Source organism: Macrobrachium rosenbergii, chromosome 28 (genome assembly GCF_040412425.1).
Source record: "Macrobrachium rosenbergii isolate ZJJX-2024 chromosome 28, ASM4041242v1, whole genome shotgun sequence".
NCBI lineage: Eukaryota > Metazoa > Arthropoda > Malacostraca > Decapoda > Palaemonidae > Macrobrachium > Macrobrachium rosenbergii.
Genome location: NC_089768.1, coordinates 36,847,505 through 36,872,849, shown reverse-complemented (window position 1 = coordinate 36,872,849; position 25,345 = coordinate 36,847,505). Strand labels below are relative to the sequence as shown.

Here is a 25,345-nt window from a genome sequence, read left to right as displayed (position 1 = left end):
AAAAATCATTTATGTACTGCTATATAACTGTGAAACCCAGTCCTCTCCTAACCTAAGTAGGCATCAACTTCCGTGATATTCGACGGTACTTGGATAGTAGGCCTATCCTGATCTTCTGAACGATTTAATGCCTTAAAATGACTACGAAAGGAAAAGGTATAGCCCGTACAGGACTCGAACCTGTGACCTTCAGTCAGTATATAATCAATAGATTGTGTTACTGACGCTCTACCAACTGAGCTAACGGACATTCAAGTCTAAGGTTTTTCAAGGAATCAGGAACTGCAGAGACGGGCCAAAATGCCTCGGTTCCGTGTCAATGTGATGTATGGAAAACTCGCTCCTTCCAGTTCTTTTATTCTCAAGAAAAGTGGAAAACCTCTTGAAAACTGCTTTACCTTTGCACTAATGGTGATGGGAAATGGTAGTCTTTATGTCCAAGTTTTTCCAAGTTAATTTTGTTTATTATTAATTTTTTTTTTTACATTGGACCCATTGTAAACGAAGTAGTAGGATTACATTACAACTTACGTTTCGAAGGCAGTTTTAAAGTAACTTTTAATATCCTCTCTCTCTCTCTCTCTCTCTCTCTCTCTCTCTCTCTCTCTCTCTCTCTCTCTCTCTCTCTTTTCATTACATAGACAGTCTCGCTTGTTTGACACAGATTTTTCTCTTATAGTGGCTCACTGTGGGGACATTTATTTTTATTTTGATTTTCAGTGATGTTAACAGAAACTGATCATTTACATGTTCATGTAACGGTAGAACAGTCTTGAGTAGAGTGTATTTAAACCATTGTAACATCCGAATTACACACCAAAGTGACATTAAACAAAACTGATTCGGTAAAAACTCGTACTTGTCATTTCCCGGATATTGTAATGAGCCGCCGAGATAAGGGCTAGTACATTTGATTTCTCGACGTCCAAACATCAGTCATATTGTTCTCTCCAACACCTCTTGCCCTAGAAAATAACATAAATTTGCAGACCATAAGACCATCTCGTAGCAGAGTCAAATATGGAATGAAAATGCAAATCAGGTGTAACTTCGCAACTAAATTACACCTGCAGATTTGATCGCTCCAGTTTCAGCAGATTTGATCGCTACGGACCAAATCTAAATATCTGCCTGTGTGGGGCGATAAAGATAAAACCTCGCACATCAAATCACTCATTTTGATCTTCCATCATGTTGGAAGTTTTACCCCATTACAGATTTTTATCGCTGAGTCTATGGATAAATGCGAGAGTTCTTTCCTTCCACAGGTTGAATAGTCAGTGTGTGGCTGACAGCAGGAGAGATAGGTTGTGCCCTGAGCGGTGTCACCATGGTTTTGTACCTTCATATACTGGTCTCTGTGGGGCATTTAAAGCTCTGCAGGTTTCAGTTATGATGTTTCCCAGAGACTGTGCAGAAATAGATCATTGAAAATTTGATCAAAGACCTCCCAGTTGCCAGGAATCTCAGGTTGAGTAATCTTTGTTATTTAAACCATTGCCTTTCTGAGCATCGTATCCTGCTTTTGTATGAAGGGGGCAATAGTGCATGTATTAAACCAAATCTGACATTCAAATAATTTCTAAAATCATCTGGGTTATTTTCATTTCAATTCTTTTGTCAATGAGCATCTCTTCTTTGAAGCCAGTACGATCGTTTGCTTTCTGGACTTCATAGCAAATATCAAGGTTCATAATTTTTCTCATCGTCCAACACCTGCCACGACTGCTGAAAAGTTGGATATCTGAGCGATTTTGCAGACCATAAGACCATTTCATCTCAGCATTCAAATCTGTTGGTCATGAAAATCAAATCTCGAGTGTAACTGTAACTTTCTAAGCAAGCTGCGAGTCACGGGACGAAGACCTTTGCTTCATAGAAAACGAGTCTCGATGGCTTTTCAAGGGAAGGACTGAAGTATTAACTCACTGACTCTCAGTATTCTAAAACCATACTTGTAACACAAATACTCATATCTATCAGTATCGCGGATATCTCTCTTGCTGCTAACTTTCCTTGGAGAGATCACACATATCAGACTGATAAATGTAACAGATCAACAACTCCGGTTTGTAGTTTAAATGGCATAAATTCTCTTATCAGTGACGATCATCCAGAATTTTCAAAATTCTATTGGACTCAATCAGCTTTGCTTAGGTTATTGCTGTCATATGTGGGATGTCTCATGTCTTAGATCGGGTGAATCTAAGACATTATGTCTGAACAATCATGCAAGTCTTACCTCACCACTAGATACTTTTCCTCACCACTGCACGATGGCCTCTCTCTCTCTCTCTCTCTCTCTCTCTCTCTCTCTCTCTCTCTCTCTCTCTCTCTCTCTCTCTCTCTCTCTCTCTCTCAACTAAGTGGTGAAAACTTCAACAAGGTGAAGTTGGAGACTGGATGAAAGTCAAAATCTTAGGAGCAATGCAGCTTAGTACCTTGGAAGGGGCGGTGCAAAGTGCCTTTAGTGTCATCTACAGTGTGCCAGTCAAGGTACACTGTAATTGGTATCCCCCTACGAAACCGAATTCTGATAACATAAACTACCAAGCATTTAGTGATTGATTTATGTAAGCTGACGTCGCAGCTGCTGCAATTGAAAGAATTCTTCGTAATTTAATGCAAACACAATAGATGCTAATAAGTCTCTTAAGTCAATATATCTGAAGGAAACTTTAGATACACGCAGTATCTCTCTATTTGTCTTATTTATAAAGCAACTGGTGTCAAACTCCTCAATTCCAGAGGTCCTTTATTCCTCACACTGCTGGACTGAGGATGTTGTGAAATTAGAACCTTAAAAGTTCAAGCGAAGATGCATTGCATTACTACCCTAATGCAATTTCCCGTGGATTTTATTAATTCATTACATTTTTCTATATTTATTAATTTGTTAATTAATTTTTTTTGTAATAACTGATCTCTTTTTTTCTGTATTTTCTATTACCTTCTGTTACTTTTTTCAAATGAACATCATATTCTTTGGAGGTTTGGAAATCAAGTTGATAGCCCCGTGGGTTTGTTTCATATGAAAATGGTTCTTGCATATAAGAAAATGCACCTCTTAGTGTCTACTTGGATCCAAAAATTTAAATTTTGTTTCACAAACTTTTTTTTTTTTGTCAATCCTGAAACTAGGGAAAAAAAAAAGTTTGTAGCCCGTGCAGGACTTGAACCTGCGACCGCCAGTGGGTAGAAGGGTCTGGCGCTCTACCAACTGAGCTAACGGACATAGTTATTACTAGGTGCCTCCTTATCATTATATTCAAAGACATCAGACGGAAGAAGCTTTGATTAGCTGGTGTTATTCACGCCGTATGAACCAAACATGCCTGTTGATCATATATTTCCTCTTTTTTTTTTGTTTTTTACTTCGAAAAAAAATACCAAATGGGAAATTATTCATTAACTGATCGTAAGTAATTATGATGGGGTCTCAAGAGCAATTATTACCATTCGCAAATGCGATTTTCATATTTTTTCTCATGACTGGGTTAGACAACGTATTAAATTTCCCATCCCGTTGGCCTCTGCATCTAAAAAATAAAACATCGAACAATAATATATATTAATTTATTTGTCCCTAGACATAAGATTCCTTACCAGATTTCCTAAAATTGAAATTATACTAATGCGAACTTTGATTGAAATAACTCAGTTAGATCCTTGATATTGAAATTTTTTTCTCAGTTAGATCCTTTATGATAATTTCTCTCTCTTTTTTTCTCTCTCTCTCTCTCTCTACTCTCTCTCTCTCTGATCTCTCTCTTAACTTAACTAGGGGTGAAAACTTCAACAAGGTGAAGTTGGAGACTGGATGAAAGTCAAAATCTTAGAAGCAATGCAGCTTAGTACCTTGGAAGGGGCGGGACAAAGTGCCTTTAGTGTCATCTACAGTGTGCCAGTCAAGGTACACTGTAGTTGGTATCCCTTACGAAACTACGAAACCGAATTCTGATAACATGAACTACCAAGCATTTAGTGATTGAGTTATGTAACCTGACGTCGCAGCTGCTACAATTGAAAGAATTCTTTGTAGTTTAATGCAAACAAAATAGATGCTAATAAGTATCTTTAAGTCAATCTATCTGAAGGAAACTTTAGATACACGCAGTATCTCTCTATTTGTCATATTTATAAAGCAACTGGTGTCGAACTCCTCAGTTCCAGAGGTCCTTCATTCCTCACGCTGATGGACTGTGGATCAGTCTCCCTGAGGATGTTGTGTAATTAAAATCTCTAAAGTTCAAGCGAAGATGCATTGCATTACTACCCCAATGCAATTTCCCATGTATTTTATTAATTCACTTATATTTCCATATACTTATTTATTAATTTGTTTATTCATTTTTTTGTAATAACTGATCTCTTTTTTTCTGCATTTCCTCTTTCATTCTGTTACTTCTTCCAAATGAACACCACCTTCTTTGGAGGCTTGGAATTCAAGTTGATGGCCCCGTGGTCTTGTTTCATATGAACAAGGTTCATCTTTTGATTAATAATAATAATAATAATAATTCAGTTTTACCATAATTGCATATAAGAAAATGCACCTCTTGGTATCTACTTGGACCCAAAGATTTAAATTTTGTTTCACAAAATTTTTTTTTTTTTAATCCTGAAACAGCAGAAAAAAAAAGGTATATAGCCCGTGCAGGACTTGAACCTGCGACCTTCAGTGTGTACAAAGAGTGCTGACGCTCTGCCAACTGAGCTAACGGACATTGTTATTGGAAGGGTGCCACTTATCAATATATTCAGAGGCATCAGACGGGAGAAGCTTTGATTAGTTGGTCTTATTCACGCTGTATGACCCAAACATGTCTGTTGATCATATATTTCCTCTCATGTTTTTGTGGAAAACTTCGTTCGAAAAAATATCAGATGAGAAATTATTCATTAAGACCCTCAATTCATTTACAAATCATTTAAGGCTAATTTTCTATGAAACGAATAACCTTGGGTCTGAGTTAACGCCGTTACCCTTAGCACAGACTTGCTGAAGTGCTCGTTTTCTGTGAGTTTGTTTTTACAGGCTCAATACTCTCATTGTGTTGTGCAATGCTCTATCTGATATATCCTCAAGTTGTATATCGCATAAAAAGCAAGAAATCGAATAAATGCATCATAAATAGAAGAAAAACTTTTGATTTGATGCGAGAATAATCTCTAATTACACGATAACAGATTTGATAACTGGTAAATTCTACCCTCTTTGCGTCAGTTGAAGTATTCCCAGGGACAGACAGGCACTTAAGTTGGTACCTCAGTTGGTGTGAGGAAGTGAGTCAAAGTGCCACTTGATTGCATATGTTCGAGTCCTGTCAAGATCACGTTTGTGTTTCATTTCATGAAGCCCTTATTTTCTTTTATAAGTAATTGGGGGTTAAGGTCCGCTGTTTTACAAAGATTTATGTATATTATATATATATATATATATATATATATATATATATATATATATATATATATATATATATATATATATATATATATATATATATATATATATAGAGAGAGAGAGAGAGAGAGAGAGAGAGAGAGAGAGAGAGATGTCCTGCTATCATTTCTGGTAAGTTATCAGAAATGATAACAGGACACTGATAAGCCTTCGGAATTAACAGCTGCATGTAGGAAAGACGAATACCATTAGATATGTAAAACACTTGAAAAGAAGGCAAATAAAAAAGATACATTTATAATAAATATATATATATATAAAAAAGGCAAGACATAGGACACGGACCCGTTCCTTTAGGGTAACTGCTAGAGATACGTAGAGCTAATTGTCGTGCTTCTAATAGCACTGCCGCAGATACGGACTCGTACAGTAACATTACAGTAACATTACGTAGTTTTATATATATATATATATATATATATATATATATATATATATATATATATATATATATATATATATATATTTATATGTGTGTATATATAATATATATATTATATATTTATATATGTGTGTGTGTGTGTGTGTGTGTGTTTGTTTGTATGTATGGGTGTGGTTCTTTTGCCACGAAATAAAACTCACTCTTCTCTCTCGAAATTTTATGTTAAGAAAAACTTAAATAATTAAAAATAGGATGTTCTTTCTATATACAATACATTTTGATGGCCTTCGGTTATGAATGAGTTTTGTCTGAGTGAAACAGTTCTACCAACTGACCTGTTGCCAGCAAGTTCTAGTCTTGTTTCAGCCCATTCAACATGGAACATAATAAAAACGTGTAAAATATGTAACATGCACATGCGCTCTATGTATCTACAGAATTTGCAGAGTATCGTATCAGCCGAATTTGTAGCCACTTCAAAAAAAAAAAAAAAAAAAAAAAGATTTCAGTACATCCTAAGGATCTAACAAGTTATTTCAATATCACTTGAAGTTCTCATTAGTATAATTCCAATTTTAGGGAAATCTGGTAAGGAATCTAATGTCTAGGGACAAAAAATGAATATATACTATTGTTAATGTTTTATTTTTTAGATGCAGAGGCCAACGGGATTGAAAATTTAATACGTTATCTAACCGAGCCCAAAGAAAATAATATGAAACTCCCATTTGCTAATAGTAATAATTTCTCTTAAGACACCATTCTAATTACTTATGGTCAGTTAATGAATAATTTCCCATCTGATATTTTTTCGAACGAAGTTTTTCACCAAAAAAAAAGAGAGGAAATATATGATCAACAGACATGTTTGCTTCAAACAGCGTGAATAAGACCAGTTAATCAAGGCTCCTCCCGTCTGATGCCTCTGAATATAATGGTAAGCGGCCTTCAAACAGTATCAATGTCCGTTAGCTCAGTTGGCAGAGCGTCAGAGTTCCCAATACTCACTGAAGGTCGCAGGTTCAAGTCCTGTACGGGCTATAAACCTTTTTTTCTGCTTCAGGATTTAAAAAAAAAAAAAAAGTTTTGTGAAACAAAATTTAAATTTTTGAATCCAAGTAGATACGAAGAGGTGCATTTTCTTATATGCAATTGTGGCCATACTGAATTATTATTATTATTAATATTATTATTATTATTATTATTATTATTATTATTATTATTTTTATTATTATTATTATTATTATTATTATTATTATTATTATTATTATTATTATTATTATTCAAAAGACGAACCTTGTTCATATGAAACAAGCCCAGGGGGCCATCAACTTGAATTCCAAGCTTCCAAAGAATATGGTGTTCATTGGAAAGAAGTAACAGTTTGTAATAGGAAATACAGAAAAAAAGAGATCAGTTATTAAAAAAAATAAATTAGCAAGTTAATAAATAAATATATAAAAATGTAAGTAAATTAATAAAATCCACGGGAAATTGCATTAGGGTAGTAATGCAATGCATCTTCCCTTGAACTTTTGAGGTTCTAATTTCACAACATCCACAGTCCAGCAGTGTGAGGAATGAAGGACCTCTGGAACTGAGGAGTTCGACACCAGTTGCTTTATAAATATGACAGACAGAGAGATACTGTGTGTTTCTAAAGTTTCCTTCAGATATATTGACTTAAGAGACTTATTAGCATCTATTTTGTTTGCATTAAACTTCAAAGAATTCTTTCAATTGCAGCAGCTGCGACGTCAGGTTACATAAATCAATTACTAAATGCTTGGTAATTTATGTTATCAGAATTCGGTTTCGTAGGGACTACTAATTGCAGTGTACCTTGACTGGCACACTGTAGATGACACTGAAGGCATTTTGTACCGCCCCTTCCAAGGTACTAAGCTGCATTGCTTCTAAGATTTCGACTTTCATCCAATCTCCAACTTCACCTTGTTGAAGTTTTCACCACTTAGTTAACTGAGAGAGAGAGAGAGAGAGAGAGAGAGAGAGAGAGAGAGAGAGAGAGAGAGAGAGAGAGAGAGGCCATCTTGCCTTGCAGTGGTGAGGAAAAGTATCTAGAGGTGAGGTAAGATTTGCATGAGTGTTCAGACATACCGTCTTAGATTCACCCGATCTAAGACATGAGACATCCCACATATGACAGCAATAACCTAAGCAAAGCTGATTGAGTCCAATAGAATTTTGAAAATTCTGGATAATCGTCACTGATAAGAGAATTTACGCCATTTAAACTACAAACCGGAGTTGTTGAACTGTTACATTTATCAATATGATATGTGTGAGCCCTCCAAGGCAAGTTAGCAGCAACAGAGACATCCGCGATACTGATAGATATGAGTATTTGTGTTACAAGTATGGTTTTAGAATACTGAAAAAGAGTCAGTGAGTGAATACTTCAGTCCTTCCCTTGAAAAGCCATCGAGACTCGTTTTCTATAAAGCAGTGATCTTCGCCCAAATGACTTGCAGCTTGCTTAGGAAAGTTGCGTAGTTACATCTCGGTTTGCATTTTCATTCCATATTTGACTCTGCTACGAGATGGTCTTATGGTCTGCAAATTTATGTTATTTTCTAGGGCAAGAGGTGTTGGAGAGAACAATACATCTGATGTTTGGACGTCGAGAAATCAAATGCACTAGCACTTATCTCGGAAGATGATTACAATTTCCGGCAAGATGATAAGTTCCAATATTTACCGAATCAGTTTTGTTTAATGTAACTTTACTGTGTAATTCGGATGTTACAATGGTTTAAATATACTCTACTCAAGACTGTTCTACCGTTACATGAACATGTGAATGATCAGTTTCCGTTAACAACACTTGAAATCAAAATAATAATAAAAAAAATTTCTGCACAGTGAGCCACTATAAGAGAAAAATCTCTGTCAAACGAGCGAGACTGTTTATGTAATGAAGAGAGAGAGAGAGAGAGAGAGAGAGAGAGAGAGAGAGAGAGAGAGAGAGGATATTAAAAGTTACTTTAAAACTGCCTTCGAAACGTAAGTTGTAGTGTAATCCTACTACTCTGTTTACAATGGGTCCAGTGTAAAAAAAAAAAATCAATAATAAACAACATTAACTTGGAAAAACTTGGACATAAAGACTACCATTTCCCATCACCATTACTGCAAAGGTAAAGCAGGTGAAAAAAAAACACGTTTTCCAGAGGTTTTCCAGTTTTGTGAATAAAAGAACTGGAAGGAGCGAGTTTTCCATACATCACATTGACACGGAACCCAAGCATTTTGGCCCGTCTCTGCAGTTCCTGATTTCTTAAAGAAACCTGAATGAGTATCTGTCCGTTAGCTCAGTTGGTAGAGCGTCAGAACTGCAATCTATTGATTATATACTGACTGAAGGTCACAGGTTCGAGTCCTGTACGGGCTATACCTTTTCCTTTCGTGGTCATATTAATGCATTAAATCGTTCAGAAGATCAGGATAGGCCTACTATTCAAGTACCGTCGAATATCACGTAAGTTGATGCCTATGGAGGAAAGGACGTCATGACTGAAGTGCATGAGTGTGTTTTGGCTGTCTTCATGCAGTCACACAGCTCTCTCTCTCTCTCTCTCTCTCTCTCTCTCTCTCTCTCTCTCTCTCTCTCTCTCTCTCTCTCTCTCTCTCTCTCTCTCTCTCTCTCTCTCTATATATATATATATATATATATATATATATATATATATATATATATATATATATATATATGTAATTTATATATACAGATATACTGTATATATATAATTATATATATATATATATATATATATATATATATATATATATATATATATATATATATATATATATATATATATAATATATATATATATTAATATAACATCTAATTCAAACGCGTTTTGAATAAATAATCGAAGACCAGTCACGTGAGTGGCCCATTTCAAAGGAAAAATAAAAACTCACGTAATTAAAACCCCAGTTTCATTAAAACACACAACCATTACAGGTCGAGTGTTTTTATAAGAAAATATATCATTTTCGCGAAAAAGTGGTTCCTGTAAATTTTACAAAGAAACTGTAACATTACATGGCGTGATGCAATCTCTCAACCACCAGGCTATGTTATCAAAACAACTTTCCAAATGACAGAAGACCTTTTGTTAACAAGAAATTTATCTTTACGTCTTCTGATCTAAGAACTGCAACATGTCATAAATACGTTGTAAAAAGCACGTCACAAACAGGCTAACCACTTTTTGGCAGTTCTATCCAGCACTCATCAAAGGTTCGTTCACCACTTTCTGTTCTTGATTTGTTTTCAACAAGTTCGTGATATTTATGCCATAAGTTGCCAACGTGTGTTTATGACATGTTTCAGTGCTGTGTAGAACATGCTAAAATTCTCATAGAAGGTGTATTCATGGCTGCATAGAATTGTCAGTAACGGAATCTCAGCCTCAGTAAGTACATGGCTACTATGATAACAGGTATCTGAATTGTCAGTAACGGAATCTCAGCCTCAGTAAGTACATGGCTACTATGATAACAGGTATCTGTAAGTGCTGCATGCATGCACGGATTGTAAACAAGGTCAAATTCTTTTTTTTTTTATTATGTAACCCATCAAACACAGGCGATAAACAGTTTCATCACAGGTTGTCGAATAACACGTCAGATATTGTAATATATGCATTTGCTATCTTGGTTAGATTGTAGGTTATTAGTGATTTATTGAGCGTTCTTGTTACACACTTGATATCCTTCTACTGCATTATCGTTCTGTAGGATACCTTTCAACAAGGAGTTTTTCTGAATCCTGTTTCTTCTAGTCATTTTACATAGTTTATGCTTCCTTCTAATCACTAATTATTTTTTTAGACTCTCTTTGTTGTAAACAAAATATTCACTTATATTGATCATCAACTTTAGTCCATTTCTCCACTTACAGGATGCTTTAAAAAAATTGGGTCAAACAAAATATATAAAGAAAAGAATTGAAGATGCTTTTTGATAAGAAAGTATCTGAACAAAAAGTAAAAAAAAAGATCAGTTTAATCGAACTTATAATCAGTAGTCAGCATCATGAATCAGCAGGAAGGAGGCTGAAGCAGACAATATGCTGTGTAACGAACTTAGCAAGGTTTCAGGTTATTTCGACGCTGATTATAGCAAAAAGGATTTGTTATGCAGTTTTCGGCATAACACTTCATCTCTCTCTCTCTCTCTCTCTCTCTCTCTCTCTCTCTCTCTCTCTCTCTCTCTCTCTCTCTCTCTCCCTCTCACTTCCTCTCCCTCTCACGCTCTGTCACTCTCTCTCCCCCTAACACCCTCTTTACTCTCTCTCTCACTTCCTCTCCCTCTCACTCACACTCTCTCTCACTCTCTCCCTTTCTATGGACTAGACACTAATATCTGTCATTTTTGACATTTTATTTTTCGCCCCTTCTCACCCGTTCCCTATCGGGGCTGAACTTGGACTTAAAGGGCATCCGGAGTGTCACTATTCATCTCAGCAACCTCGAAAACTATGGATTAGACACTAGTATATGTCTTTTTCAGTTATTTTTACATGTCACCCCCTTCCCACACCCGCCACCTTTGTTGCCAGTGATGTTTTACCCCCACAGTATTCTTTTCCAGATAGTAAGTCGTGTGTATACCAAGTTTGGTTGAAATTGGTTCATGCGTTTCAGAGTTATGCTTGAACACACATAGACACACACACACATCCATTTTTATATAAATAGATTTTTATTTATAAATCTATATCTTTGGTCAGTCAGAATGTAAAGCTATTTACTACCACTAAGGCTGCAAAACCCTTTTGAAACCTGAGTCCACGCGCCAAGGATGTGTTTTCACTGTCTCCATATCTATTCAGGTCACGTCTGAAGCCACCCATTACCTAATTTATTTCGATACAGTGGAGCGAAGCGCAATTTTAAGACTTCTGGCTACGTAGACTGTTGTGTGGGAGGTGGACCCGGGCACCGAAATGTTGCACGATATCGATTCCAGTATTGTTTCAGCAGTCAGTTTGTTGGCGTTCGTTGTGCTGCCTCCGAGTGCCTGCTGGCTCTTTCCTCAAGTCTGTGTTATTGTCACCGTTGGAGTCTCACGGTCAAACGAGAGGAGGTTTGTATCAGCCTCTTGGAAAAAAAAAACGCACCGACTTCTCAGTTTGTGTCAGGCCACTTTCGGCGACTCGCTTCACGACTGATTCGTTGTGCTTCTTCATGAACGTCTCCCAGAAATATATTTTTAAGGACTCTTTCCTGTAAGGGAAATGCGTTGGCGGTCCTTTAGCAGAGCTGTTTTAAAAAGTCATATTTTAACGTGATGTTCCTCCACCATTCATTCAGCTAAAAACATCGCGTCATGTTTGGTGAATTACAACTATAAAAGGGAGAATTTTCTTTTTAAGGGGCTGTAAACTTTTCTTGCGATATTTTCGATAACTGAGTGTTCTGTGATGAGGGAGTATAGATGGATAAAGATCCCAGCCTGATGCAATTCGTTCATTGGTAAAATAAGAAAGTATATAAAAACTGTTATTCCTTGGGTGGAGAATCGCGCCTTTATCTTATCGTATTTTAATCTCTATTTTGATGGTGTGAGTAAACTACAAAAACTATAGTGTACTGAGATTTATTCTTGTAAAATAAGCGCAATAATACTCAGAACCATCAGGAATTTAGATTTGTATAGAAGCAAAAGTAAAGAAGAAATTAAAAACTATATTAATAATCGGTGATTATTTTAGAAATGGTAAAATGAAATGTTTCTTAACTTTATTTGACGTGTTTCAGTTGTGGTTAATATTATGTCCAAGTTATGTCACGTAAATGCTCATAGACTCGCAAAGATCGTTTTAAGTCTTCCAAATAAAATTCCTCCCGACAACATCACGTCTCAATCGGTGTTAGAAGTCGATACATTTCCTTATGAAATACCGAAAATATTGATTTTATGCTTTCAAAATAACAGATATTCGACGTATTCAAAAGGATACATCTTTAAATTTTCATAAAACTTATTTTATAACATGCTTAATGTTCAGTGTCTTCAAATATTTGTCCAGGATTGAGTGCAACTCAAATCAATATATTCATAAGATATATATATATATATAAGTGTATATATATATATATATATTATATATATATATATATATATATATATATATATATATATATGAATATATGTATATATCTGAGAGAGAGAGAGAGAGAGAGAGAGAGAGAGAGAGAGAGAGAGAGAGAGAGAGAGAGAGAGAGAGAGAGAGAGAGAGAGAGAGACTTTATGACCCCTGTGGGTAGTCCAACATAATTTATTAGAATATTGCTGGACACAAATGTTCTGATCAATACCTCCACAACAAGTTCTTCTCAACAATAGTTGAAACACTTTGTTATTTGGGCCTGGTAAAGTGACCTTCCTAAAACATACATGGTCAAGAAATATCGGCCCACATAAAGGCAACGTTGGTTCTATTTTGGCTTGCGTGAGAAAACTACCTTTATCTTGGCTGGGAAACACGGTTGCATAACACGTCTGCTGTTCTCGTCCATTTGTGCTTATACTGTTCAGGAATAAATTTGTTTTTCGGAATGGAATATTACGTTTAATTCATTTCATTTCGTAGGAGAAAATGTTCAGTCTCTTTTTCTGTCATTTTTCAGATTCAAATACATAAAATATATAAATGGTAGAATTAGTAAATTAATATATTCCTTGGGTCTGACGACTTGAAGAAATCAGCTGACGCACGAACCGTCTAAAATTTCTTTTAGTTGTACAAAACTTCAGGACATGAGCCAAAACTATCGTCACAGTCAATACGTTCTTTTATTACTAGTATTTTCTGGTTTTACCGAAGCTGAAAACTGAATGACCTAAATTGAGATTCAAGCAAAATCAGCATGAATAGTGATGTTTGTATGAATGATTTTAACGGTGGTACCTAAACGCAAATAGACTGGTGATTTTGCACCCGACAAATATGGATTATTGGCAGACTTAATGACCACCTCACTTCCCGGTTTTGTCATAGTTTACCGATACACTCATCAATACAGCCGTCTGGGTAAAATTGAAAAATATATGAAGAAGTCTTTTCCTTCGAACCTTTGCACAGCAGCAAATTGAGATTTATAGTCCAATAAGTGGACTAAGATTATATAGCTTGTCAGACGAAGACTATATATATATATATATATATATATATATATATATATATATATATATATATATATATATATATATATGTATGTATGTCTCTACATGGTGGACAACAGCATCGACAAAAACATCACTAATGGTAAGTCAAGTAACCGAACTCATTCGTTCAGACCAAGTAAATTTCTTGATAATACATCTAGTTACAAGATAATAAAAGACCGCACTCTTTTCTGGGTCATTGAAAGAGCAAAACACTCCAGTAACCTATTCAGTGTCGCTTGCAAACTGTCAACAACAGTTTCTTAGAATTCAAAAGAAAAGATTTCATCAGTAAACGGTGCGAGACAGCGTCCAATTCTCGCTTTGGTAGAAACCACTTGACTCGAGTTAGGGTGTTTTCTGGCCCTTTGAATTTTTATTTTATTTTATTGTTTTTTTTTTTACTTTCATTTAGCCCTTTGTATATGAATTTTCTTTGAATTGCTTTAGAGTTATTCTTTTGATATGAGTAATTTCGATGTCTGTGTTCTTGGGTGGCACAAAAAACATGCTAACACGTAAAGTCCCCTACTGTGAAGAATTATTTCCTAAATAGAATACTAAGCACAAAATAATCATTATTATTTATTCCAAGGCATTATGGTTAGTTTATATAGATGTGACCTTAATGTTTTACCTAACTATCAGCGAAAATATGGAATAAATAATTGAAATTGGGTCATTAATAATTAACTTTGAAAGCATAACATCATGATGATAATTTCTCTGCAATTTCCCTAAAGTTAAAGCATCATTAAAATAATCCTTGGGAAAACTATTCTATAATCATACAAAACAGGTTAACATTAGGATATCGCTAATTTTGTTACTGTTCTGTAAAACAGTCACTTATTTTCTTTACCCGGGAATTTTTTTTTATATTTCCAGTCATAGTAAATATGGTGCTTTCATAAATTCTTTTATCCCCATTTTGATTTTTGTTGAAAGTTCTCAGATCTACTCGTAATATATTTATAGTTGAAAACAGCATGTTTCAAGTTCTCTGTTAAGTTTTATGTCTATGGAATCTTTCAATAACATCTATCTGTTGTGGAAAATGACGCATTCTGTTTCAGAGACTGTCAAAATGGAGATGAAAGACTCCGTGTGTCCATCTGGGAGAACAGACTTTCTCCCTTCACAAGACACGACAGAAGGTGAGCATTTTCATAGAACTTGAAGCTGCAGTGTCTCATAATAGCAATGTGAAAGTTTAATGGCTTACAAGAATGCTGTTCTGTTGTGAAATATGTTACGTATATACTTATTAGGCGCATCCCAAATAAATAAGCGTCAAACTCAACTTACCTATTTAAAGTCACATTTCTTCTGTGCTTATTATTATTATTATTATTATTATTATTATTATTATTATTATTATTATTATTATTATTATTATTATTACTGAATCCAGCTGAACGTCCTTTTCACATCTGGCAGAATTACGCATCGAAAAAGGAACCTAGAAACTGATATCGTATGAATGTGCCAATTTTTATTAATGTCGATAATTCTCTTATATCAGATTTTTTTTTTATTCGGGTTGATCATTTAGACTAACTGGCTCACTGAGCATGTTCTAACATATGAATTTTTGTCACATACACCGTGGCATTTTTTATATTCACGAGTATTCAACTACAAATGTCATTTTGATATCCAGTTCACTATACTTCGGGAATAACATGCTCCCAAGGGGAATTATAATTGATAAGCGTTTCTTCTCCAGACGGCAGTTCAAATCTCTCTGGTTAAGAAATACTTATCAAATATCAATCAGTATCTTACCCCAGAGTTATAGTGGATTGGATATTAAACGCCATTTTGAGCTTATTATTCGTGGATTCTGATTTACATTTCATGAATAAGTGAATGTGATTTTATTTATCATTCACGCAATACAACAAGGGTATTCTGATTGCAACAAGCATAAAACAAAAGTATAATTTTACTCCAACAGAATCTGTCTCAGCAAAGGAGTCCATTTCTCAAAGAAGACTACGTTATGCTGTTATTGTAAGTATTCATATATCATCCATTTTATTCCAAGTAAAATGACTGTTTATTCTCTTTCATACTTGTAATAATCGACTATCTATCTTTAGCCATAAATTATTGTTCCATTTTTAGAACATTTTGGAATCTATGTCTTTGAAATGATTATTCTACCAAGTAAGCAATGCCATTCAGGTAACAGATAAGAATCTAAATCTAATTTAAAATACACGCATTTTCAATTCTTGCATTAATATGATCGGGTATTAAACTTTCTGACTTACACGCAGGCCACATATGTCATCAGGTTTAATATTTAATAGTTAATAACAGTATTTTCTGTTTTATGTCAAGTGCACCACGAAGGGGAATTAGTTTTTATTATTAAATAATGATTTCTTTAACTTTTTTTATTCACTATTAATTGCCATAACTGACTGAATAAAAATATATTGTAATAAAGTATATTTTCCTTAAATCTTTCTAGACTGGGATAATCTTAGGAACGACACTTGGTCCTCAGAACGATGGCATTTGTAGTACGTGGCCTAACGTCTTTGCTTCAGACATGGAAACTGACAGATCAACAATATACAATACCTCACTCGAAGTAACAGACTGGCAGCTGGATTTTATGAGTAAGGATTTTTCAAGCTTAAGTATATTCATGTTGTAATTTGGCAGTGCTAAATTGCTTGACAGGGGATAATAACTATATACTATAGGTACTTATATGTCCATGTTCTTGAGATTTCAGCAAAATGTCTCACATAATTTGTTATGTATTCATACACTCACTTAGAAAGTACGCGATTTAGTAGTTATAATAATCTATGAATCCTTAAATATTCAAATTTAGATGTCAAGCATAAAATCTGTAAAATATGTAGAGACGGACCATACAGAATGCCTGGGTATGGGTTCATCGACATCTCTCCATGGCTATTCCAGGAGTTTGCACCAACTGTTTTGCTTCATTCTAAACACTGATGTTCATACTTCATTCTGAAATTAGACTTTTGCACAATTTTTCCAAAAACTGGTGGCCAGTCAAACTTCACGACTATTGCACTATTCCTTCATTTCTATTATCATTGCTATACAGTAGGTAAAGTCTTTGAAAGTGTACTTAGAGCAAACTTTCTTGAACAATTAAAGTTGAAAACTCTGTCCTGATATTCAGTATGGTTTCCATAACTTCTTATCTTACCTAATTATTATCTAATCTGCGTCTCTGACCGAGTGAATAATCGTATGTCATTCCTCCTGATATTTCCTAGCTTTTGGCAAAAGCTGGAATACTGCCTGGTTAACCAAAGCTCTTGCTAAAACGTCTGATGTGACTACTCTGTTTCATATATAGTTGCTGGTACAAACCAATTTTTTCTATGTATACCAGTTTGCATGAAGGCAGCTAATCTTAACAAAATCTAATCAGCTTAATTCTTAGCACTTCCTTGGAGCGTAATGCCAGTCTTGCCGGATCTTTTGTACTGTTAGTTATTGTTCTGTACAAAAAAAAAATAGGAATAATACAAACAGAATTTAATTCATTATCTTCTCTACCCTATTACTTCACACCTCTACCATTACAACAGTGTTTATAAATCTAAGCATCTAACGCTCAAGCCTTTCACTTAGGGGTTGGGGGTGGGACGATAAAAATAAGCTATAACATACCTTGAAGGACTGGACCACTAACATGATTAAATCTTTCAAAAAGTTCAAAACGCTCTTCAGGCGATTTATTTTCTTTTTCTCTGTGAAATTCCCTCCGATGGACTATGTAGTAGTGTCAAGCTTTTGATGGTAAATGAAGATGGAAGGTTGCTTGGTTACACCTGGATAATTACTAGAAAATAATAAGATGATTACAAAAATAAATTTATTAACATTGACAAATACTAAGAATGAACTTAAATGAATTTAAATATTTACATATAGAAACTGAAAATTAAGTGAAAATAACAAAATACAATGGATGACCAAGATGGCTAATCATGTGCATAATAACAATAAGGATTGAAAATAGGTAACATGGTTCCATATCAGCGATAATGGTTGTTTTAGTACACCAATCAGCAATGCAACTCTTGATTATGGCTACGTTGACACAAGAGGAAGAACCGGATTTAATCTTTAACAAAGTCTTTTCAGTAAAAAATCCAGGCTTAGTCATGCCCCATGCACGGTCCTCCATCAAACATTAGCCTGGGTCTATTGTAGTTTGTCAGCTTGTGCCAAATCCCAATTCACTGCCATAGATTAGGTATACGCAGATTAGGTTCATATGTCAATCATTGTTCAGATTAGGTCTTAGTTCCTAAGGTAGTGGCTTATGACTTGATACAATAAACCCAGGTAAACAACCTAAAACAAGGATTCCTGAATGACATGCCCCATTGCCATCTATTGTAAGATGTTTTTAGCCAAATTTTCTTAGAATAACAATCAAATACCACCTGACAAGTAGGTTGCTTTCACTGAATGGAACTCTTCCCATCTCTAAGGACCCGTAGTATGTTGTTTATGGTGCACCGTGGGCGTTAAGTTAAACTTTATTTTCAGCTTCCTTTTAATCCAAACCCACTCTTACTTCCCTGTTCAAGGTCTTAATTACTGATTGCTAGTTCAGCTTTTTTAAAAATCAGATCCCAGCTGGAATGTCATAATAGAAGTTAAAAGAATTTTTAATAGTAATTATTAGTTCAGTTTAAGAAAATTATATTAGAATTTGTATAAATTATTATTATTATATTATTATTATTATTATTATTATTATTATTATTATTATTATTATTGTTCAGAAGATAAACCCTATTCATATGGAACAAGGGCCATTGACTTGAAAGTCAAGCTTTTAAAGAATATGGTGTTCGTTTAAAAAAAATATATAATCTATTGACCGGTTTATTCGTTTTCACTTTGATATTACATCAAATTGCAATTTCTGATCTTACTAAATTTATATATAATCACTGGTCTTTCCCTCTTCCCTAGGTAGTAGTTTCTTCATTGGAAGCTTGCCAGTAATTGTGGTCAGTGGGATGTTAGTGTCATGGCTAGGACGGCGGAAGTGTATGACCATTTGTTCGATTCCTGGGGCTATAGGCTGGATCCTAATAGCCCTCGGCTATAACGTGCCTATGGTCCTTGTAGGAAGGTCTGTATTTCATATCCTTGTATCTGTTATGGGGAAAGTTACGGTTTTTTTGCACTGAAATTTTGCCAGTCTTGAATCTTCCCGATTATCGTATCAGTCTGATTATAGCTAACTCTTGTATTATCTTGGCACAAGCCATGATTCTTGGATTTCATTCGCTACAACATTTTAAGGATAACATCTTCAGAACATATATGAGTAGATTCTGTTAGCAGAATTGAATGGTAAATATGATTATTTTAAAACACATTTCAGATTTAGCAGCAAAATGAAAGTCAACACCAATCATACTCACTCACAAACTAACCATCTGTCCCTCTCAGCATGTAGGGAAGTTCATTTACGGAATTGGGGAGACGATGTCTGTTCTCATTCAGTGATCCCAAGACTAATGTCTTTCCTGTCTAACATGAGCTTTCACTCCTTTTACCTTCTTTATAGATTTTGGAAATGTAGGTGTGGACCTGTTCAGCTATATCAGGATTCGAGATTTATCAGAAGTAGCCTTCTTGCCATTAATTTTATTTATATTTATTTATTTTTTTTGCAGGGTCTCTGTATTTGGGGCTATTAATTTTATTTATATTTATTTATTTTTTTTTTGCAGGTAGAAGGGGGACAGGGCTATGTGAAAGATTTTCATGTGAGCGATGGTTTAGCTATTTCCTACTTGGAAACACTTGAAGTCAATTTTCAGGTCACTTTTCTCATTTCAAGTAATCAGTGACTTAGTTATTTCCTACTCATAAAATCAAGAAGTTGACTAAAAAAGGTCTTCTCTGGGTTTCTTCCGGTTTGTAGGTATAAACTGGACAATTATCTCAAGAACTTATCAGAAAGCCTAGATGATTCTCAGCCCCGTTGTGCTTATGAACTTTGCATCTGAACATTTTTCATCTCATTTCCGCTTATAACCTGGAATTTTTAGTATTTTTTCTCTGTTCCTCTATATATGAATTGCCTCCTTTAACTAAGACTATTATGTTCTTGCAAAAAAAAAGGGGGAATTTCATCAATGCACTGCTTGTTGTGAACAAAATCGTTCTGGACAGCTTTACCTGTTTCCATTTCACACGCATGCACACACACGCACACCTTAAGAGTTAATCACTAGTTCCTCTGCTCTGCTCAAAATTTCCTCTAATTGCCCCTGAATTCCTCTGTAGAAACAAACAATCTAACAGGAATTCTGTCGAGCAAGGTAACACAGTAATCTTTCTCTGTATCCACAGATTCCTCTGCGGTGCAGCTCACGGCCTACAAGGCATAGCAGTTCGCAGCTACCTGGCCGAGATCTCGGACGCCAAATTCCGAGGCGCTGCCGGCATGACAACTGAGACGATGAAAGGCCTTGGCTTCATCCTCATCATCGCCTTGGGGATCTTCATGCCGTGGTATTACACTGCCATTTTCTGTGCTTGTCATATCCTGCTTTTTGGGATGGTATTCGCTCCTATCATTCCCAGAAGTCCCTCCCATCTCATCGTCAAGGGGAAAGAAGAAGAGGCCATTAAGATTCTCAGGAAGCTCAGGGGGCCTGACGTCAACCACACAGAAATGGTCAGACAGCTGAAGAAGGAGAATGAAAAGGCCGTTGGAGTTGCCTTTAGGAAAGTATTCTTCAAACCCGACATGTTCAAAAGGTACTTGATAGTGGCTGGGTTGTTCTTCATTGGCAACTTCAGTGGTGTGGAAGTCGTCAGGGGCAATGCCACGCGCATGTTGCAGACGTCTGGTCTAGCGTTTGACAAGGACGTCACGACGATGATTGTTTTTTGCGTTTTACTCGCAGGCAGTATTTCACAGATCCTCGTTCTGGACTGGATTGGCAGGAGGAGGTGTTTGGTGGCATCCTTGGTCCTGCTGGTCATTGGTTACGCTTTTCTGGGGACATACGTCTTCCTAAATACCGAAGAGGCTGAAATGGATGCTTACAATCTGATGCAAAATTTCACTATTTCTGACGGTTCTAGGTAAGGAGCGAGTTTACAGTATTTCATGTGAATAACATTACTTCGCATATCACGTTATTACTTTTCAGGGTTAGGAATGGGAATAAAGTAAAGTTTTTTGTTAAAGGTATTGTTCACGATGTTTGAGGACAGTCTTAATCTAACAACAATAAAACAGCATATCGGATTCCAGTATAGTATTTTGCGGACTGCAATTTGAGTAATAAAAACTCTGAACAGTACCTCATGCACAAGGGTTTAGAATGAGGATTACTCAGTCTTACTGTCAGTTCCCTCAGAGATCATGTAATGCACAGACTGATTGCTCAAAGAGAGAGAGAGAGAGAGAGAGAGAGAGAGAGAGAGAGAGAGAGAGAGAGAGAGAGAGAGAGAGAGAGAGAGAGAGAGAGAGAGAGAGAGGTTTAGATATTATTTCCATTTCAGGCTAAAAACTAATTTGTAAATTTTGTAGAATAATTTATTTTTTTTTCAGTTCTAAAGCCGGGAGCGAATGGAGTTGGGTGCCCAGCCTCATGCTTATGACCGTGGCATTTGGCAGTAGTTTGGGCATCGGATCGTTACCATGGTTACTCTCCACGGAGTATTTTCCCACGACAATTCGACCTCAGGTCAGTCTTTCGTCTTTGATGCTTACCTTTTGATTCTGTCTTGTCAGGAAATATGTTATATACATATACATATACATATATATGTATATGTATATTATTTATATTATATTATATATATATACTGTATATGCTGTATAATAAAATCATAATACATATGCATGACTATGTACTGATATATCTATGTATATCTGTATCATAGAGAAAAGCAAGAATACACTCACATCCATATACATAAATATTCACTTTCTGGTGACTAAACAAACCGAATCAATTTTTGTTGTTTATTCATTCATTGATTTATTTATTTGCACCACCTACGGTTTAGACTCTCGCTTTGAACAAATCCTCGAGTATCTAAAAAACAAAAACCAGCTGAAGTTGAGAAACACATTTTATTCACAGGTGCTTTCGATTTGCTCTATAACTGCCAACATGACCTCGATCGCGGCTCTACAGCTCTACAGCCCTCTACAGACTCTTTTGACCCCAGCCGGTCTCTACTGGTTCTACGGAAGTTTCTCAGCCCTGGGCATAGTGTACACTTTAGTCTTCGTGTATGAAACTAAAGGTATCAGCATAGGATAACGAATCAGGCTTCGTCGCTCTAAGCTCAGATCAAATGGTCAGCATTATGAATGTTAGTTTTTTTATAGTTTTGTCATTGAGCTGTGATGGACCTTCAGGATAGGGGCCAACTGATATTAGCAAAACCTTTCATTCGACGTCTCAATATCAATCTTTTTCAGTGTATCGAAGAGTAGTGTGTTAAGTTTTTAATGTTGATTTTTCATAACTACGTCAGTAGGTTTCATAACATGTCAACTGAAGTAGTTTAATATTTTATGATCACTGATTTCAAATGACTTTCATTCAGCAAGAACCTGCATTGAATGCTGCACTGCACAGGGGAAACACATTTTAAATAATTTACTGCAGGTGGCAGCATGAACTTAACCAATATGACAGGTATATACGAGAGAGAGAGAGAGAGAGAGAGAGAGAGAGAGAGAGAGAGAGAGAGAGAGAGAGAGAGAGAGAGAGAGAGAGAGAGAGATGCAGACTGCCTAGGGAAAGGAGTACCTCTATATAAAGAAAAAGCTTAACGCTTGAATAATTTCACTAGTAGGTAATATTAAATGAATTATGATATCCATTTTTATTTGCCATGGCATTGCTACCAAACAGGGAATGTAATAAAGATATTTTCACTTAAAACCTAAAGAAAAATCTAGTTTTGAAATTGGTGTTTGTTTAGCCTATGATAATATCTGCAAAGTTTTATTACTTCTGTTACCATTATCTTCATTTGTCTCTTTCTACTAGTATGGATCTGTACTGGTGACGTAAGTCAATTTTACTTCGTCATAACGATTGGTCTGTTCATCTAAGACATATCACTTAAATAGCAGAACTTTCGCATATAGATTATCAGTAACATTGAGAAGCGTTTCCATATTGATTTTCTGCTTTCGCTCGTTCTTAAAATGATTTTTTTTTTTTTGCGTTACATATGTCTATCTTTATCTTGAACTGATTACAAGATCTTTCGACTGTGGGCGGTTAAACAACTCATTACAGAGATCCTTTAATAGCCACTTGAAAGCAAGTCTATAGGTGTGGCTTGACCGAACCGTGGCTTAAACCCATTTCTTGCCCGGCGGTCGCTTTGAGTAGAACTGATCTGTTTGGTGGAGCGCTGTTTATTTATTTATTTATTTTTTTTAATCGAAGCTGTCAGAACTTTGTGTCTTGTGCATCTGTATTAGACCTGAACAGCGTGCTTCGTAAAATTCAGCCCAACAGAGATACCATAGAGTTTTGCAAAGGTAAGATTAAATTCAGCTTTTGTCTTTGTAGGGTCAGGTAATCTGGAAATTCAAAGAATTGGGCATGTCTTGCTGCAGTTTTTATTTTAGTCTGTGAAGGAAAAATGTACAGTCGCTGGCGATTTATGTGAGTTAGCCTCGTATTATTCATTTCATGCAGAGAAGGCTTGACAATTTTGTGATGAGTTATATTGGCTGACCTACAGCTTCATTGGCCAGTGTTCAAACACCAGTCTTGTTCTTGGCTTCTGCCTCACCGAACAAAACCTGCCCCACCGTAACGTTACCCAGAGTAACCTTGCCTTACTTAACCCGTGAATTTGCAGCCTGTCCTAACCAAACTTGACAGGGCTAACCTTATCCAGTCAAAGCCCCTAAGGAGACCTGATCCATCTTGACACAGTTTATACCTGGCTTTAGCTAAGCAAAGAACCCTCTTTCTGAAACTGAAGGAAATCCTGGCAGAGCTTAGCATTCAGGGGAAATGTTGACTTAATTCGGCCTAACTCTAGTTACTTAGCTTTACCTGAGGAATCCTTCCCTAAATGAATACTGAAAAAAAGACATCATAACCTATTGTAACAGGAATTGTGGGCCGTCCTAACCTAATTTCACCTTTCCTACCTTTACCTAAAGAAGTCTCTCCTGGTGGGGGAGTTCATCTTGTCCTCTTAGGTAACTGGTAAAAAGTCTTATGCTAGGTAGTCATGTTACAAGTAAGTTATTGGTAGGTAAGCCATTTCCCTAGAATATAGATACATGAGGCTGAATTCAAGAATTTAGAGGTGTGACAATGGCATTAGTGTTTTTTTTTTATATAAATGCACATCATTATTGGTAATTGTCACAGGTTAGTAAAGGTACAGCCTCGTTTTATTCTCACATAGAAAATTAGATAAATAGGCATCTGTATGCCACTGATAGATAAGAAAATGTACATTTCCTTGGAATGAATTCATGAGGATAACTCAAGAACTTTGATGTGTGATAATGGAATGAGTGCCCTTTTTTTTATATAAATTCAGGGCAGTATTGTTAATTCTCACAGACCAAGTAATTCAAGATTCATCATCACTTTACCTCACATAGAAGGTTGGGTAAACTAGCATATGTATACCATTAATAACTAAGAAAATGCACATGTTAATGCTGCCAAACAGCTAGGAAAATGCACATGTTAACTCTGCTTACTTATTACTGCAGCGCTGCATATGTACAGGGCTTCTCCCCCCCTCAGGTTTTAAGAGGAATTATGGATGCATTTGTTATAAAATTTTGGTGTTGAAGGAAAAAATGCAAATTCCCACAAAATACATGATCATGTTGCTGAGTAAGACTATTTTTAAGCTTTTTTGACCACATTGGTTATGTTAAACCACTCATTTTTGGGTTTCCTTAACCCTTCAGCGGACGATTAGAGGAGGCCACAGTGGGAACTAAGGTATTTAGGTGAGAAAACTCAAAAAAGGTGATGTGTTGTCAATTTTTTCTTAAACCCTAATCGTATTCTGGAGTTGAAAATGTGATTTTCCATGTTTTAGCGTCTACTTAGTGTTTATTACATTTATTTCGGCAGCAAATGAGCAGTTTGAGAGATCCTAGACCTCCTTATATTCTGCATTTATGTTAGACCACAATGGTTAAGCTGTGTATTTTGGGTTGGGGAAAACATGTAACCTCTGTAGGACGCGGGGTCATCACCTAACCTAGGTTGCAAATGCATTTTCGT

The 25,345-nt window shown here is 35.7% G+C and overlaps 1 protein-coding gene across 1 annotated transcript; it reads left to right on the top strand.

Annotated features, from left to right (window-relative positions):
- Positions 1 to 11,717: 11,717 nt before the first annotated feature.
- LOC136854243 (facilitated trehalose transporter Tret1-like) lies at positions 11,718 to 23,030 on the top strand. Its single transcript, XM_067130600.1, has 8 exons — positions 11,718 to 11,966; positions 15,128 to 15,208; positions 16,012 to 16,067; positions 16,534 to 16,684; positions 19,047 to 19,209; positions 20,442 to 21,182; positions 21,655 to 21,790; positions 22,193 to 23,030. The coding sequence occupies exons 2-8, from the start codon at positions 15,139 to 15,141 to the stop codon at positions 22,373 to 22,375; spliced, it is 1,500 nt and encodes a 499-aa protein (XP_066986701.1). The 5' UTR covers positions 11,718 to 11,966; positions 15,128 to 15,138; the 3' UTR covers positions 22,376 to 23,030.
- The last annotated feature ends 2,315 nt before the right edge of the window (positions 23,031 to 25,345 follow it).

Excerpts from the sequence above, each read along its gene's own strand:
- LOC136854243 (XM_067130600.1), top strand. The coding sequence starts at position 15,139 with ATGGAGATGAAAGACTCCGTGTGTCCATCTGGGAGAACAGACTTTCTC. Across the intron at positions 15,209-16,011 it reads TTCACAAGACACGACAGAAG|AATCTGTCTCAGCAAAGGAG; the intron begins GTGAGCATTTTC and ends TTACTCCAACAG. Across the intron at positions 19,210-20,441 it reads CCTATGGTCCTTGTAGGAAG|ATTCCTCTGCGGTGCAGCTC; the intron begins GTCTGTATTTCA and ends CTGTATCCACAG.